Below are 17500 nucleotides of genomic sequence, written 5' to 3' on the forward strand. Positions count from 1 at the left end.
TGATACGGTAGACCATCAGGTGTTGCTGTGACGGCTAGAGTCTAGCTTTGGAATAACTGGAACTGCGCTAAGCTGGTTTTCATCGTACCTGTCACAAAGATCACAGCGCATCTGCTATGAGGGCTGTACATCTAAGACGTTTCACTTACTCCACGGCGTGCCTCAGGGCTCATGACTAGGGCCCCTCCTATTCACTGTGTATGCAAGCAAACTGTTTGAAGTCATCAAGTTCTATCTACCTGAAGTACACGTTTATGCATACGAAACACAGTTATATTTATCATTTCAACCACACTCGGAGGCGGACCACTGAAGTGGAGGCAGTCAATGTCATCATCATCATGGTCTCCCTCGAAAACGAGTAAGATTTGTCTATTCAACTTCTAGTCTTGTGCACCCATTAGTGGCTAAAGAGTCCAATTCTAGAGTGGCACGCTTTGCCACAGGCAGGTCAGATGTAGGAGGCCTGCTGCGACAAAGCAGGGGCAGCTTCACGTTCTTTACGCCGTTGGCGTTTTTCCTCCGCTTTCTGACGCCGCTCTTTTTCAAAGAGCATTCTCCACTGAAGTGGAGGCAGTCAATGTAATAGAGAGGTGCATCGCAAGCATCGGAAACTGGATGAAATTGGATAAGATTAAGTTGAACTCAGATAAAACGGAAATAATCCTTATATTTATTGGCACTAATTAAGTCACAGCTTAAAAAGATCAAGTTTAATCATATCAAAGTCGGTCATGTAGTTGTATCAGTGCAGACTACTGCTGTACGTAACTTAGGAGCCTGGTTTGACTGTAACTTAAAAATGTCAACTCATATCAATAAGACCTGTCAGTCTGTATATTACCATCTGCACAATATCAGACAAATTCGAAAGTATATTACACAGGATAGCACCAAGCTTCTTGTGCAAGCAGTATTTTTGGCACGCTACAACGTCTTCAGAATACAGCAGCGCGTTTAATTACATTCACGCCTAAATTCGATCACATATCGCCGGTTTTGTTCAAGCTTCATTGGCATCCTGTTGAATATAGGATTCAGTATAAAATAGGCTTATTAACTTTCAAGGCAATGCATTTTAAAACGCCACAGTATTTAAGTAACTTATTGTCTATCAAGGAAAATAACAAGTACTCTTTACGGTCGGCATCTAATGGTCTGATACTTGAAGATCCTACTTGTCCGTTTAAAGTCACATTGGGTGACCGATCGTTCAAAACATCTGCCCCAAGAACTTGGAATGGACTGCCAAGACCAGACTAATATAACCATGTTCAAGACAATGCTAAAAACGCATTTATTCAGAAGGGCGTATTTCACTTTTCTTTAATTAGTCTCATGCAATTATAATGTAAATAGTTTAGTTAGTTAGCTAGCTTTTAGATATGCTTTATTTAATCATGTAATTTATTATACTATAGATGATTTTGTATTTTGTAAAGCGCTTTTGATCATATGTGCATGTAAAAGACGCTATAGAAGTATTAAAAATTATTATTATTATTATTATTATTATTATTATTATTATTATTATTATTATTATTATTATTATGTTTCAACGAGTGTGGGAAGTTTTATCGGGCAAGTTCTTTTTCGAGGTAATCACCTTAAAGTGGTACTACGACCAAAAAAAAAATATTATTTTTCCTTTGGATTTCAAAACTATGATAACTAAACACCAACTCACCCAAGTTTTAAGTTCTGATTTTAAAAAGACACCTGTTTATTTTAGCTGTAATTTTCTTATTTATTGGTCCGCCATTACTAACTTTAAAATCTTGAGAGAGCTGGGTCGAGGAGAAAATGACGTCAAACACTCACTAGTTTAAGAATGCAATGCGTGTGTACGCGGCCTAATTAATATGCAGCACGGGAGTTTCGGGCTTTCAGACTTTTCAACCCGTGTTTTGCATATATAATAAACTGCGTTTACACGCTGAAATTTTAAGCTAGTGAGTAAATGACGTCATTTTCTCTAGATCCAACCCTCTGAGGTCCAATCGGCCAGTTTTGAACGTGAGTAATGGCGGACCATGAAATCCAAAACTTACATTAAAAAAAAAAACAGCCTTTGGATAAAACTCAAAGCTCAAGATTTTGCCAGAAAGAAAAAAAGGAAATGATTTTTTGCACTTTAAGCAATCGTCTCTTCCATACACCTCAACAACACCTGACGACACCTTCCCGTTGATGCCTCCTGAAGTTTTCAGGTGTGTAGTTTTTAAAGTGTGTTTGCTTATACACGCTTTACTGGCAAAATTTGGAGCTTTGATTTTTATTCAAAGACCGTTAACTTTGAGTGTAAGTATTGGATTTCATTACTAACGTTCAAAACTGACCAATTGGTCCAGGATCCGGACCTCAGAGGGTTGAATCCAGGAAAAAAAGGGCCTTCAAAGGCTCACTAGCTTTATTAAAATTTCATGGTGTGAATGCAACTTATTTTATGTGCAAAACGCAAGTTTAAAAGTCCCCAAAACTCCCCTAATGCATATGAATTGTGTTGCGCACACACGCATTGCATTCTTAAGCTAGTGAGCCTTTAATGTCATTTTATCCATGATTCAGGTGTCTCAAGATCTTCTTAAAGTTAGTAATGGCAGACTATTAAAGGACATGTAAACCCCAAAACTCTTTTTTTTTCTGTTTACACAGTTAATAAGAACACACCTCTAGCATACCGAAAGTGCTATTCACATTTGCAAGCGAGCGCGTTTTCACATCACCGTTCGAAGCTCGAAGCGCCCGCCATTTTGATTATGACATCTTTACTGTGACGTCACCAGTGGAACCTTAGGCGATCTGCAGTTAAAATTACTTCGCCGCGACCTTTCAAAAATACGCGTGCGAGCGGTATGTTGAAATAAGTTTGGACTAAAATTGTCCAAGTTAAAAAAGCCAATTTTGTAGTGCTCACTTTAACCTAAGCCCTACTTGCAAGAAATGGCCTAAGAAAAAGAGGGATTTACTGTTCGACAATTCCGTCACAAGCGCTTGGAGTTTGCAATGCGTAAACGGACTATGGAAAGCGAAGAGACATAACCGATAGCCGGTACGTCTGGTAAATGAATGAATGAGCAAATAGATAGATAGAAGTTTCATAAAGCAGAGATTTGCAGTCGTAAGACTGAATTACGCCAAGCTTTTACAAATAGATTTAAGCAATAGATCATAGACCACAATTTTCTATGGTTTATAGGCTGATAAACCGCGCGGGATGTTGGAAGAACACGACAAGAATTCGTAAACTGCACGAGCGGTGCGATTTTTCCATGAGTTTACAGGTACAATAAAACAAAGCTGATTGGCCAATCAGAGCGCGCGCATTGATTTGGTTATTATATAATTTAAAATAACCAAAATGAATGATAAATATATATGCAAAATAGCAAAAAACTAAGATCTAGCAACTAACCTTTTGCTCGAAATATTTAAGAACTATATACAGCATTGTAGTGCTTTAACCGGAATCGCGAGGTCACGGGTTCAAACCCCGTTGAAGTCCTGAATTTTTAAGCCTTCTCTACGCAATTGCAAAAATTGCGTTCGTAACTGCGAAGATCATAGCTTCGCTTGATTTCATATCCGCAGTTCATATGATTCATTTCATATACCATTTCATCACTGATTCATTCCTCACGGGACCATTAGAACCCGTAGCTAAAAGTTTAGTGTTAAAATTCGCGAGGACTTTTATACTCAACTTCTGGTCTTGTGTGGGTGTAAAACGTTTACTGGATTTACCTGCCCAAGTGACCCCTAAAGGTCAAAAGTGAAGTAAGTCCATAATACTATAAATTGTTGGAAAGATTTTGACGAGTTCTATCACGTGACGGAGTTTGGGAACCCTGCGATCTATTGGGTTTCTGTGCAGGGTTTTAACCTCATAACATTCCAAGGTTTTACCCCCCCCCCCCCCCCCTCCCTCCTATCACCGAACGACACCCCTTTCGCCCATGGGCGAATAAATCCCTGGATGCTACGTCCCTGAGTATGTGGCTTGAGTGGGTTCTATGTGGTCCTTTTGCCATGCATTTGCCAAAATTGGCTTTAACAATACGATCTATAGTGTTGGTAATCTTTGTTATTCTTCTGTCCACAATTTTTACGGTACCCAATAGAGAATTCCAAGTTATACCTAACCGGTCCAAAACTTGACTGGGTTCCCATACCGATTTCTCTTCGTTAATTACGAAACCCGCACTATACAAGTCCCGCCTTTAGTTACAGATTGGGCCTTAACAAGACAACCTTCTTTGTCCTCAACTATAGCCCAACTATCGTCTAAGAAAACAGCTATGCAAGTACCCTGTATTCTCCAATGTTTCTCTAAGGAAGCCAAAGGAAGGCTGGGAAAAGGTAATTTGTACCCTTTTTCGATGATCGTCAAAATGAAATTCGGAGCACCAATAGATTCCCAAAACCTTAGATTTTTCCTCAAGTTGCCCTTAACAGTTAGAGACTGTCCGCTTTCAAGTTCATGTTTCTGTACAAATTCTTCTACCTGTGCCAAGTCATCTTCACTGCTTTGACTGATACTGTTCATGAGTTGAAGGGCTGTCAGCCGGCTTGTTATAGGAGAGTCCAGCATCGGTACTATAGCTAGGGGAATGGTAGCTGGCTGGCCAGAACATGGATCTACAGTCTCTAGCCCAGTGTCCAAGTTTTCACACTTGTAGCAACGCAAGTAGTCGCAAGAAGTTTCTCTACGGTCTAAATCAAGGAAATAAAGGAAATCGTAGTAAGTAGAAGGGGCGGGGGGGGGGGGGGGGGATGGGAAAGACCGGAATAGATATAAACTGTGTAGTAGGAACCGCAAGCGTGAATGATATGCAGGAAACTGCAGATTGTACAAATACTAGAAACTGACCAATAACAGCATAAAAGATACAATGAAGGGTGCGGCAGGTGTTAAAGCAAAACAAGCACGACTAATTACTTCGAATACCACCGGAAAATACATTTACGTTCTAATGCGCTTCGCTCAGACGAACGTAAATAATTTTACCCGTAATACAAATAGATCAAACAAGGAATATGGCAGGATGCACAAGCGGATCCAAAACCATGTGAATTCACAAAGTAAACTACAGGCACTACTTGTTACCACGAAAAGGCTGATTGTCAGCACCCACGGTTGCTAACGAGTTGATCCTTTTGACGCCTTTTTCTACTTGCCGCTTCCCTGGCCTTCTTGAGGCGTTTTTCATCTTCTGACCCAGACGCCAACTCATCCGATTCATATTCTGCTACGACTTGCCAGCCGTCCTTATTCTTGTCAGCAATTTTTATTAGTTTTTGCCGTTTGCGGATAAGCTGCCTTGCTTCTTGGGTGTGCTTCTTAATAAGCGCTATATTTGGTTCGCTGCGATTAGATACGGTTTCTATGTTTTCGATGATGGTATCTAATTCTGCATTTAGCTCGAACTGCTTCTGGTTGCCTTTGAATTTCAGTTGTACAACTTCTTTATCTATCTTGCTCTTTTGTTCGATCTGCTTCCCTTTATTATCCAATTTCTTGTCGCGGTAATCTTTGAACATTGAAAAAACCTGGTCAACAGCTGCCGAGTTTCCACTTCCATCAACCGGTTGTGGCGTATCTGTTGGATGGGAGGAACCTTCGGTTTGCTCCTGTTCGTTGGACATTGATATCACAGGCCTGACTAATTGCGAAAGACCCGCGCCGGAATAGGTATAAATTGTGTAGTAGGAACCGCAAGCGTGAATGAAACTGCGGATAGTATAAGTACTAGAAACTGACCAATAACAGCATAGAAGATACAATGAAGGGTGCGGCAGGTCTTAAAGCGAAACAAGCACGACTAATTACTTCAAATACCAGCGGAAAATACATTTATACTATATACCACAAAACTGAATAACGATCCCCACATATCATGCGCTGATGGCCTGACTCGGAGGTGATTAGCCAAGTACTATTTACCTCTGAGTAGCTGAAGAGAAAACAAATGGATTCTAGCGCGCAAGATTTAAAATTTCCAACAACAAAATTTACAAAAGCAAAGTATTTTTTTGACTCACATTTTTATTTAGCTTGTGTGGTTATCACTAAAACAATTATTCACCTCAGTGTCGGTGAATAATTATTGTTAATTATAGTATAATATATAATTATTGACCTCACTATTATAATTGCAAAAATGACGTACATGTAGATGGTTCCATCAGTCAATCAATATGGATCAAAAGGAACAATACATACAGATATTATTGTGAACCATACAAAGCTTTGGTAAAAGTTATGAGTACTACTTTCGACACGATTAAATATGTTAACTTTACTATGCGTCGAAATGGCGCAAGATTCGCAAAATAGCATTTGCCCTGCAGAAGTTGATCGTTTTACAAAAATGACACCTGTTGCTTGAACAAAACAAACCCTCGTTCTCGAACGTTGCCATAACTTACACTCTTTGCAGCCTCTGATAATGACGAGTTGCAGGTGTCATAGTTCATCACCACCATCATCAGAATGTTCACTTGTAACTACGTGAGCATCTCTACGACCCTCCCTCATGTTCATCTTCAACGAATTCATCGATCCTTGCTTGGCTGAAGCGAATCTCTCTTGCCGCGAAGAAGTGTTCTCATCATGATGATTCCTTACTTGAATCTCCTTTTTAATTAAATCGTTTTACGGTTTATTACGCCTGCAACAAAATTAACTTCGTGCGATAATTATAAGGAAATAGACAGAGTTGAGTTGAAAGGCCGAGATCGACTGTCTCAGCGGAAAAGAAAATATTAGAGCAAAACTAAACATTTACCGTCCATGCATTAGCTCAGCTTTATATTACAATATAAGCGTATAAGAGCTAAGCAAACAAAAATTCCCTTTGCAACATTCGACGAGGGATTACGGAGGAATTGCATGCAGTTGATATATTAAAAGCGAATAATGAGGAAATCGTGCTATCAAGCCGGAATAGTACGTACTGTGTACATACTGTAGCTCGCACTATACAGTACTAAGCACTATAAGCAGCGTACTATATAGTACGTACTACAAAGGGTGATGCCCGGGAATTTGGGTATCATTTTGACGGGTGATATCCGGCACCCTCCGAGAGCGAATCAGGTGATTAAAGTCGAAACGAATGAGCCAGCCAAACATGGCGAGCAGACTGGCGTTCTTGTTGTTATTCGTGTAAGAAGACACCTAATGGTGTTTTGGCCTGTCTGTTCACTGATTGGGCAGAAAAATACAAAAGGATTTCTGCCCAATCAGGAGCCAGGATTTGCTCGGTCGTTTGGAACTGGTCCATAAAGAGTTCGTCCCCAGGGACTCTTACTTTTTCCTACGTACTTTCGCTAAACAGTTTTTCTCGCCTGCTCCGCTTTTGTCCTCGTCCCGACTATCTACCCCTGGGTCTCCGAGGATGATGGCGATTAGCTTTATAAACAAAGGATCTCTGGAAAAGAGGCAATACTTTATTTTATAATAAAGCCACTCTACACAAAATGATTGTATATTTATTTTTTCATAGAAAGAATCAGTCTGTCTGCGATGGGTATCAAAATTATTCGTTCAAGTTTGAAATGTTTGTTAAAGCGGACAGTCCTCTTAATTATCATTACATATGAAGTTTGGTCCTTGTAGCGCGAATCAAATACTTTCCTGATGACACCTTTTCAGCCTTTCAAAATACGCTTTCCTTTTCGAATGATACGTTTTCCACCACGAATGACTCGTCCAACAACTCGTTTTCCACCTCTGATAATACGTTTTCCTTTTCCAATGATACGTTTTCCCTTTCGAATGATACGTTTTCCCTTTCGATTCATGCCTCGAAAGCGAATAGGGTCTGATAATCTCTGAGCGTTATATTCTTCGTCTTCGTCGTAGTCGCTATCGTCAATCTTGTTGTCATCACTATTCATATCAGAAACCCTTCAAATAAAAAAAGGGAAAAAAAAATGAGTATGAGATGCTTAGTTGGTTGACAGCTTTTTTTGGGTACAAAAAACTGAATAACGTGAATGCGATTGGTACGTTTTATACGTACTCGCGGCCAGTCAACAGTATTCTACCAAGGACATACCACTATAAAATGAATATCTCACGTACTAACATTATTTGCTTGGGCCGTAGTTTTAGGACGCTTGCCTTGCAATCCGGAGTTCCCGGGTTCAAGACTCGTTCTGACCACTCCTTGAATTTGTTCCTGGTAGTCCCTGGTTCAACTTCCCGGCCGCACTTGTAAATAGCCAACTGGTTTGCCTCCGGCCAGTTAGGATTCTTAACAGTTATTAGTTGTGTTCCGTTGTTTTGTTGATTGTGTTTTATTGTCCCTGAAAAGCTCCTATTGGGAGTGGTCAATTAAATATGTATTTTATATTTGTGTATGTACGGTCTTCTTCATACGCCGAGCTATCGCCGTGCTCCGTGAATTGAGTTCGACGTTAGCGCGACGTTTGAATTAACTGCCTCGCCAAGTGAGTTTTTAAGTTCGACAACCTTGTCGAGGCAACGTCGCGCTAGAGAATTTGGCACGACATTGATCCAAACGTCGTGCAAATCCAGTTGTGCCAAACTGTGATCCGCCGTCATTGATTTTGCAATAACGGAGGATTGTGATCTAGATCTACTTCATTTAAAATTTGAATTTGGCACGCGATTCAATCGGCTCTCGAGCTATGGTCGCCCTGAAGTCAAACTTAATTTCATTGAGTTCGGCGTGACGATAGCGCGACGTTCGAACCGGGCCTAAGAGAAGGCTCCAATAATTTTCTAGTGTAGGCGTCGAACTGACATTTCGGCCCGCCCTCAAACTCGGCTAATAAGGGGGTTTATTATATCTCTCAGATAGTACGCGCACTGTAATTGGCTAAATTAGCGGGCCTTATTCTACAGTACGGCCTGGTGTACAGCCCGCTAAATTTATGTCATTTCTGTTGCATAAACTTGTACTGAAAACTGTTTGAATCTTGCAAGAAACTATTTCAAACTTAACAGCCAAGCGCGAGACGCGCGGGTCATAAATCAACGGGAAAAAACGAGGATCCGTAACTTACAGTACGGACCGAGAAAACGAGGTTAGTAAGAGGTATATAATCAAGGAATAATACATTAGAAAAGGAAAAGAAAAATAATAAAAAGTGTGAGATCTCAAATGCGAGTAGGTTTAGGAAAATAAAACAAACAGCGGTGATAAACATTGTATTCCAACGCATTTTTATAAAACTTGACGTTTCGTATGCTAGTCAACACACATTTTCAAAAGTGACCGTTACAATTTTTAAAAACTATATATATATCGTAAACAATAGGGGTCTGGAACCTAGACTGAGAAAAATGATCTGCAGCAGTACGTGTCTAGACATAATGAAAAGTAATAGCTAAAACAGCAATAACTTCTCACTACTAATATTTACTGGGTTGCCTATGGCAAACCAGTCGAGGTCTGCGTTTAGTTTGTTTGTTTTCCTTTTTTCTTTTTTTTATTATTATTTTTTTTCCGTGTCGGTAAAAGTCTTGCCTGTCACTTCCCTGGTAAGTGGTGTCTTTGTGCATAGAGCCTTCTGAGTGTATTTTCTTAGGATCGAGAGGGTAGTGGAACTGCGTAGATTTCTCTGGTGGACACAGTAGAATCATTAACTTAGCCTGCAATGGCGTCGAAAGTCATGCAACGCGAATGGCGTTTTACTGGATCCTTAAACAAAATATACCCTTATGGAGCTCAATAATGGAAAGTCAGTCGGATAAACTGGGCAGGAATCTCAAAAGTGACGAGTACTGGACTTCGACAACAATCTATCGCCCGTCGAGACGAAAAGGATTCTGTGGTATTCTGCCTTTGTGAATTATAATATCATGTTGTGCATTGAATTTTCGAGCTTAAGGTTGAAATGTGATATGGGAGAAGTTTTTTAGTATTGCTCTGTAAGCAGGAAGGGTTCACAGGCCTGTTGGAAGCGTGCTTGAGTTTCAACAAAATGAGCCCCAAACTCAGTGAAAACTTGTGACGCAGATGAATAATAAAGTAGCTGCTATTTCCAAAATGATGGAATTACCCGGTGATAAATAACGTCGTACGCGTCTTGGAGAGTAAATTTGACTTTGCATAAACAAGAGTTGGGTGATTGGGATCTTTGTTTTGACTTCGCTCATTTCATTGTCAAACTTTATAACACTTGACAGAAAGAAACTTACAAAAACCCGTTATCTTGCCATCATTTGACACAGATGCTTCACTGTTTGGCGAGTAAACATGCCGCGGTAACTTAATCACGGCGCCCGCTGAATTCCGGCCATGTCACTTTCGATTTTGCAATTTACTTGAACGTAGCAAAAATCTCCCAAAATGTTTGTCGCCGATCGTAACTTTTTATATTCTATATTCACGGTTCAAGATTAATTTTGTTTTCATGTCGTAAATATTTCATTCTCGATCGACCGTCCTGGAAACTTCCTTCTGCTCTTTCTGAAAACTGTGTATCAATAGGTATTTGCTTTTTCATCAATATTTGTTTTGCATAAAGCAAGCTAACAAAATCTGTACCTTGCTGAGTTCGCATTTGTTAGCGTTAATAGTATTTTCGGTCAGATGTTTCTGTTTTTTATGAGGGGTTTATTGTCTTGGTCTCCCATCCTAACACTAACCCCGCGAAACAGGGCTTGACTTCAGTGAAGTTTAGTATTACAAATCTGTCAGATGCTCAGAGGGCACACTTGTGGTGCAAAGAAGTTGTGAGGGAACTTGAAAATTATCAACATGTCAGCCCAGAAGCCAATGTTTCTCGCTTCTCTTTTATTTGTTATTCTTCAGACACTGGAATGCTGTATTTCAATACCACACAATTCAGTGCCTTCTGATTTTCTGTAGCACGTACCACAGGCAACCCAGTGTATGCTTCACAGAAGCATCTCGTTACATTAAGGGAAGGCTTTAGCTCTTGAATGAACAAAGTCTCTTTAACTTTACAGTGAAAGTCAGTTTTTCCGGACGCTAAAATGTCAAAGTGATCCCATTTAATGTCGTGGCCAGTGGTTTTCACATGATTAGCAATGGCTGATGAATGGTGACTTTTAGATAGGGCCTTGAAATGTTCTGTTTTTCTGTCGTGGAGTCTTCGTTTCGTTTTGCCAATGTAGAATTCATCGCAGTTCCAGCAGACAGCTTTATAGACGACCTTGGACCTCTGAGATCGGTTCAAGCGATCTTTGTATGGAAAAAAAGGAGGTGATGCGGCGTGTGTTTTGGAATACGATCTTGAGATTGACGAAAGAGTAGAAATTGTATACGCAGAATTTCAGACGTTTCGTGACTTGGTTACTGTGAAGACCTAAGTAGGGTAACACGATTAAGATATCTTTTTTGGGGACTGTAGCTTGAACAGGGTTATTTGATTTGTTTTTATTTTTGTTCAATACATCGTTAATGTTGAACGTGATAACGCCTTGAGGGTAACCATTTTGCAACAGGAGCTTTCTCAGATCTTTAATAGCGGCCTGTGATAAAGATGGCGAGGAGCAAATTCGGAAGCATCGATAGGTGAGAGTGCGGATGAGGTTGATTTTGTACTTGCGAGGTGTGAATGAATCCCACTTGGTGTAAAGGCCTGTGAATGTCTTCTTCCGGTAGACAGATGTAGAGAAAGTGTTGTCAGGGCAGCGTTTGAGAAGGATGTCTAAAAATGGAATCTTATTATCTTCTTCGAATTCAAGAGTAAACTTAATGCTATCATGTCGACTATTTAGAAAATTTAAAAACTTATTAGCATTTTCCTTGCTGTCAAACATGGTAGAGGTGTCATAGACATATCTGAACCAAAGTGAAGGACAGAATCTGCTGTTCATCAACCATTTTTCTTCAAAGTGGCACATGAAATGACGATGTATTGAACAAAAATAAAAACAAATCAAATAACCCTGTTCAAGCTACAGTCCCCAAAAAAGATATCTTAATCGTGTTACCCTACTTAGGTCTTCACAGTAACCAAGTCACGAAACGTCTGAAATTCTGCGTATACAATTTCTACTCTTTCGTCAATCTCAAGATCGTATTCCAAAACACACGCCGCATCAACTCCTTTTTTTCCATACAAAGATCGCTTGAACCGATCTCAGAGGTCCAAGGTCGTCTATAAAGCTGTCTGCTGGAACTGCGATGAATTCTACATTGGCAAAACAAAACGAAGACTCCACGACAGAAAAACAGAACATTTCAAGGCCCTATCTAAAAGTGACCATTCATCAGCCATTGCTGATCATGTGAAAACCACTGGCCACGACATTAAATGGGATCACTTTGACATTTTAGCGTCCGGAAAAACTGACTTTCACTGTAAAGTTAAAGAGACTTTGTTCATTCAAGAGCTAAAGCCTTCCCTTAATGTAAATATTAGTAGTGAGAAGTTATTGCTGTTTTAGCTATTACTTTTCATTATGTCTAGACACGTACTGCTGCAGATCATTTTTCTCAGTCTAGGTTCCAGACCCCTAATTTTTACGATATATATATAGTTTTTAAAAATTGTAACGGTCACTTTTGAAAATGTGTGTTGACTAGCATACGAAACGTCAAGTTTTATAAAAATGCGTTGGAATACAATGTTTATCACCGCTGTTTGTGTTATTTTCCTAATGAAGCTACGAAGGCCTAAGAACAAGAGTTTATACGAGTAGGTTTAGATTACTTTTAAATTAATAGCTTATTTCAGTTTTACAATCCTGAGGCCGGTTACTCGAACCACGGTTAGTCGCTAACCGGCGTTAAATCTGTGGAAACCTATAGGTTCTGATATCTCTTAACCAACGGTTAGTGCCAAAAAAAAAAAACAGGCTTCGAGCAACCGGCTCCTGGTGGTGAAGCCGGGTTACACTACAGAACAAGTGTAACCAGATCACAACACCAGCAACTATGTGTCCTGCTTCTTAATTTAGAATAGTATTTGGGTTAGGTCCTACAGAAAGAACAGGAACTGCCAGATGGGGCCTAAGGCAACTGTTTATAGACCTTGTCCGACTAGAAAGTTAAACCGTTGAAAGTGTAATTCCAAAGGTGGCGGTAGCACTTTGTCTTCAGTTATTGTTAAACCCTAAGTTTCTATTTGAAAGTTAAACCCTAAGTGTGGGTCAGGCCTTAGTTTGAACCCACGGCCTCCAGCACAGTATTCCAATGCTCGACAAATGAACCAACCGGTCTGCTGGTTTATGAGCTAAATGCTCCAACGAATGCAAACCATTTTCTATCAAACAATACCGAAATATCAGGAGGAGATAATAAATAAACTTCACGAGAAAATACACAATTGAAATATGTTTTAATAAATATACAACAGCAAGGATGGCGCAGTGATGAGAGCACATTGTGACCTAAACTCATTTCCCAGACTTGGCATCACATGAGGATTGAGTTTGCCGGTTCTCTACACTGCTGCGAGAGGTTTTTCTCTAGGTATTCCGGTATTCTCCTCTCTTAAAGAAAACAACCTACTATTTGATATGAGTTGATTTGACTTCATTTTTGTACAGTGTCACCAATTACTTCCCCAGCGCTAAATGCAGTTGACACTTAAATAAAGTTCATTATTATATAGATACTGATGAAATACCAAGATTTCTCCTTTTACTAAAAAATCATATCTTCACGGCGCGCAGTGACCATATCATTTTTATCTTTCACGTGTGAGAATATAGGTGTAGTTATGGAAACCAACACGATTAGCCAATAAAACGCGAGCTTCCTCTACGTATACATTGTAAGATACTCAAATAATACAAACAGTCAATAAAAACTAACAACAACAACACCAAACCACATCAAAATGTACAATAAGTACATGCTGTGAGTGCTGCATATGTGCTGCATATGTGGATTGAGTTTGTTGGTAATATACTCTGCTCTGAGAGGTTTTTCCCGGGTACTCTCCTTAAATACCAATCTATGACTTGATATGATTAGATTTCTGGAGAGTGCCCCTAACTAGTGCCCCGTCTATTTTAGTGGAGATGTGAGTAAGATGTGAGTATCAAACACCCAATTTGGATATATCCCCTAATGCGGTCTATCACTTCCATAGCGGCCAGTATTTATACAAGAGGTATGGTGATCACAACTCATTAAAAAATATGTGTATTTATGTATAACGTCTGGAGTGACGGAATTCCAGCACTTGTCAAGCATGTCTTACCCTTTAAAGCCCACAACTAACACTAAATCCTGCACCAAATATCTGATTCCAAACAGCAAGAGAAAGAAAAAAAAGACGTTTTACTCCAAAAAGAATTTTCAAACACAAGAGTCAAGTCTCGTCCATTTAAGACCCGCATACGTAAACGAAGAGAAAGCGCACCTGAGCTAGTCTAAAACAAGTCCTAAGTTATCGAAGGCACTACTGGTTATAAAACGAGACTCCATTTTATTTCCAACTTTCACACAATATATATATATATATATATATATATATATATATATATATATATATAGTACAGTGAGGTAGGGAGGGGATATATTAGCAACTGATTGCCTTAATTACTTAGGATCACCAGCCTATTCCCGTTTGGATGGCGATTCATTAGGCATTTCTGAGAAATACAACAGACAAGGTTAATTTGGGAACAGAAATCAGCACAACTAAGCAATTAAGTGAAAATGTGGCTCAGCCAGGAATTGAACCTGGGTCTCCAGATTACCGGTCGGATGCCTTAACCACTCAGCCACTGAACCAACCACACTGGGAACACATATTACTGTACAACGCATACACAATTTTGGCCTTGAGATGGTCAGGTCCGAGGAGACAATTACACACATTCTCTGCAATCAGGATCACGTCACTACTCCCCGGTCGATCGGTGATGCACGGCCATATCCCCCTGTAAATTAACGAAGTACAGTGAGGTAGGGAGGGGATATATTAGCAACTGATTGCCTTAATTACTTAGGATCACCAGCCTATTCCCGTTTGGATGGCGATTCATTAGGCATTTCTGAGAAATACAACAGACAAGGTTAATTTGGGAACAGAAATCAGCACAACTAAGCAATTAAGTGAAAATGTGGCTCAGCCAGGAATTGAACCTGGGTCTCCAAAATTGTTACTGGAGAGTGCCCCTAACTCCAAAATTGGTTACCTGGGTCTCCAAAATTGTGTATGCGTTGTACAGTAATATGTGTTCCCAGTGTGGTTGGTTCAGTGGCTGAGTGGTTAAGGCATCCGACCGGTAATCTGGAGACCCAGGTTCAATTCCTGGCTGAGCCACATTTTCACTTAATTGCTTAGTTGTGCTGATTTCTGTTCCCAAATTAACCAAATTAACCTTGTCTATATATATATATATATATATAGATATATATAATTAGGAGTGTAGGATGGGAACAGAAATCGATACAACAAAGGAAATGAGTGAAAATGTGTTCAGCCGGGAATCGAACCCGGGTCTCCTGGTTACCGGTCAGATGCCTTACCACTCGGCCACTGAACCAACCCCGCCATTCAGCCGAATTGGAAGGACCTTTAAATGGCAAGCTCTGAGGAGAATCGCACATTTTCTGCAGTGAGGATCGCGTCACTATGCTCAAGTTGATCAGCGATTCACAGTAAATTTCCCCCTATATATGAAATGATTGTGTAAGTTTGAGCGGGGAAATAACAACAACTAACTGCCTCATTTACCCTTGGATCACCAACCTATTCCCTTCAGAAGGCGATTCACAGTGATTTCTGACAAGTATTAATTAGAAGTGTAGGATGGGAACAGAAATCGATACAACAAAGGAAATGAGTGAAAATGTGTTCAGCCGGGAATCGAACCCGGGTCTCCTGGTTACCGGTCAGATGCCTTACCACTCGGCCACTGAACCAACCCCGCCATTCAGCCGAATTGGAAGGACCTTTAAATGGCAAGCTCTGAGGAGAATCGCACATTTTCTGCAGTGAGGATCGCGTCACTATGCTCAAGTTGATCAGCGATTCACAGTAAATTTCCCCCTATATATGAAATGATTGTGTAAGTTTGAGCGGGGAAATAACAACAACTAACTGCCTCATTTACCCTTGGATCACCAACCTATTCCCTTCAGAAGGCGATTCACAGTGATTTCTGACAAGTATTAATTAGAAGTGTAGGATGGGAACAGAAATCGATACAACAAAGGAAATGAGTGAAAATGTGTTCAGCCGGGAATCGAACCCGGGTCTCCTGGTTACCGGTCAGATGCCTTACCACTCGGCCACTGAACCAACCCCGCCATTCAGCCGAATTGGAAGGACCTTTAAATGGCAAGCTCTGAGGAGAATCGCACATTTTCTGCAGTGAGGATCGCGTCACTATGCTCAAGTTGATCAGCGATTCACAGTAAATTTCCCCCTATATATGAAATGATTGTGTAAGTTTGAGCGGGGAAATAACAACAACTAACTGCCTCATTTACCCTTGGATCACCAACCTATTCCCTTCAGAAGGCGATTCACAGTGATTTCTGACAAGTATTAATTAGAAGTGTTGGATGGGAACAGAAATCGATACAACAAAGGAAATGAGTGAAAATGTGTTCAGCCGGGAATCGAACCCGGGTCTCCTGGTTACCGGTCAGATGCCTTACCACTCGGCCACTGAACCAACCCCGCCATTCAGCCGAATTGGAAGGACCTTTAAATGGCAAGCTCTGAGGAGAATCGCACATTTTCTGCAGTGAGGATCGCGTCACTATGCTCAAGTTGATCAGCGATTCACAGTAAATTTCCCCCTATATATGAAATGATTGTGTAAGTTTGAGCGGGGAAATAACAACAACTAACTGCCTCATTTACCATTTATACGATGGTAAATGAGTCAGTTAGGCAGTGGATGGTAAATGAGGCAGTTAACAACTAACTGCCTCATTTATACGATGGTATTACAGAGGAAAGGTATATATATATATATATATATATATATATATATATATATATACCTTTCCTCTGTAATACCATCGTTCTCTTCTGCGTTTTCATCTATATCATCCTCTTCATTCTCCGCAAAATGTTCATCGCTTTCAAGTTCATCTTCCAACTCGCTGCAAGAAAACGAAAGAAACTGAGCAACCCTCCCAAACAGGTGGGCTCAGTAACAGGTCGGTTACCTTTCCTCTTCATCATGGTCATCCTCAAAATCGTCATCATTTGCGTCATCGTTGAAATGATCTTCTTTTTCTCTGTAAAAAAGCAAAAAAGAAAGAAAAACAAACAAACCAAAACTTTTCACAAAAAGCTGTCGTTGAAGAGGACTGGCAAATTCTCATCATATGCGCAGAGTGTAAATTACCTCTGCTCATCATTATCATCGTTTTCATCAAAATCGTTCGCTTCATTTTGCCTCTCGTCTCCACCAATTTCATCACCTTCAAGCTCATCTTTTAATTCACTACCAGAATGCAAAAAAGGAAAAACTTATTGCGTTCCGCGTACGATTTTGCTGATTCAGCACGAGAGCAGGAGAGTTGAGGTCATTAGGCCGAATCTGACTGGCCATTATTTGGTGGAGCTTGTATTC

At 40.1% G+C, this 17500-nt stretch overlaps 1 protein-coding gene, 4 non-coding genes and 1 pseudogene across 7 annotated transcripts in view; all 6 read right to left on the reverse strand.

Moving 5' to 3' along the window:
- Positions 1-3937: 3937 nt before the first annotated feature.
- On the reverse strand, positions 3938-5646 carry LOC138052825 (uncharacterized; annotated as a pseudogene).
- A 1786-nt stretch (positions 5647-7432) lies between these two features.
- LOC138037303 (uncharacterized) overlaps positions 7433-17500 on the reverse strand; it is a 10737-nt gene continuing 669 nt past the window's right edge. For 2 of the 3 annotated variants that reach the window (XM_068883260.1, XM_068883262.1), the window contains 3 exons: positions 17091-17162; positions 16923-17024; positions 7433-7912 (listed from right to left, as the gene is read on the reverse strand). In XM_068883260.1, coding sequence (XP_068739361.1) covers positions 7654-7912; positions 16923-17024; positions 17091-17162 — 433 coding nt within the window. In that variant the 3' untranslated portion in view covers positions 7433-7653. The remainder of the gene's footprint in view (positions 7913-16922; positions 17025-17090; positions 17163-17500) is intronic. The other variant, XM_068883268.1, reaches the window with a different exon arrangement.
- Positions 15380-15451, reverse strand: Trnat-ggu (transfer RNA threonine (anticodon GGU)). The gene has a single exon. It is a non-coding gene; the product is annotated as a tRNA-Thr (tRNA).
- On the reverse strand, positions 15759-15830 carry Trnat-ggu (transfer RNA threonine (anticodon GGU)). The gene has a single exon. It is a non-coding gene; the product is annotated as a tRNA-Thr (tRNA).
- Positions 16138-16209, reverse strand: Trnat-ggu (transfer RNA threonine (anticodon GGU)). Its single transcript has one exon. It is a non-coding gene; the product is annotated as a tRNA-Thr (tRNA).
- Trnat-ggu (transfer RNA threonine (anticodon GGU)) lies at positions 16517-16588 on the reverse strand. The gene has a single exon. It is a non-coding gene; the product is annotated as a tRNA-Thr (tRNA).

This window comes from Montipora capricornis, chromosome 1, assembly GCF_036669925.1.
Source record: "Montipora capricornis isolate CH-2021 chromosome 1, ASM3666992v2, whole genome shotgun sequence".
Taxonomy (NCBI): domain Eukaryota; kingdom Metazoa; phylum Cnidaria; class Anthozoa; order Scleractinia; family Acroporidae; genus Montipora; species Montipora capricornis.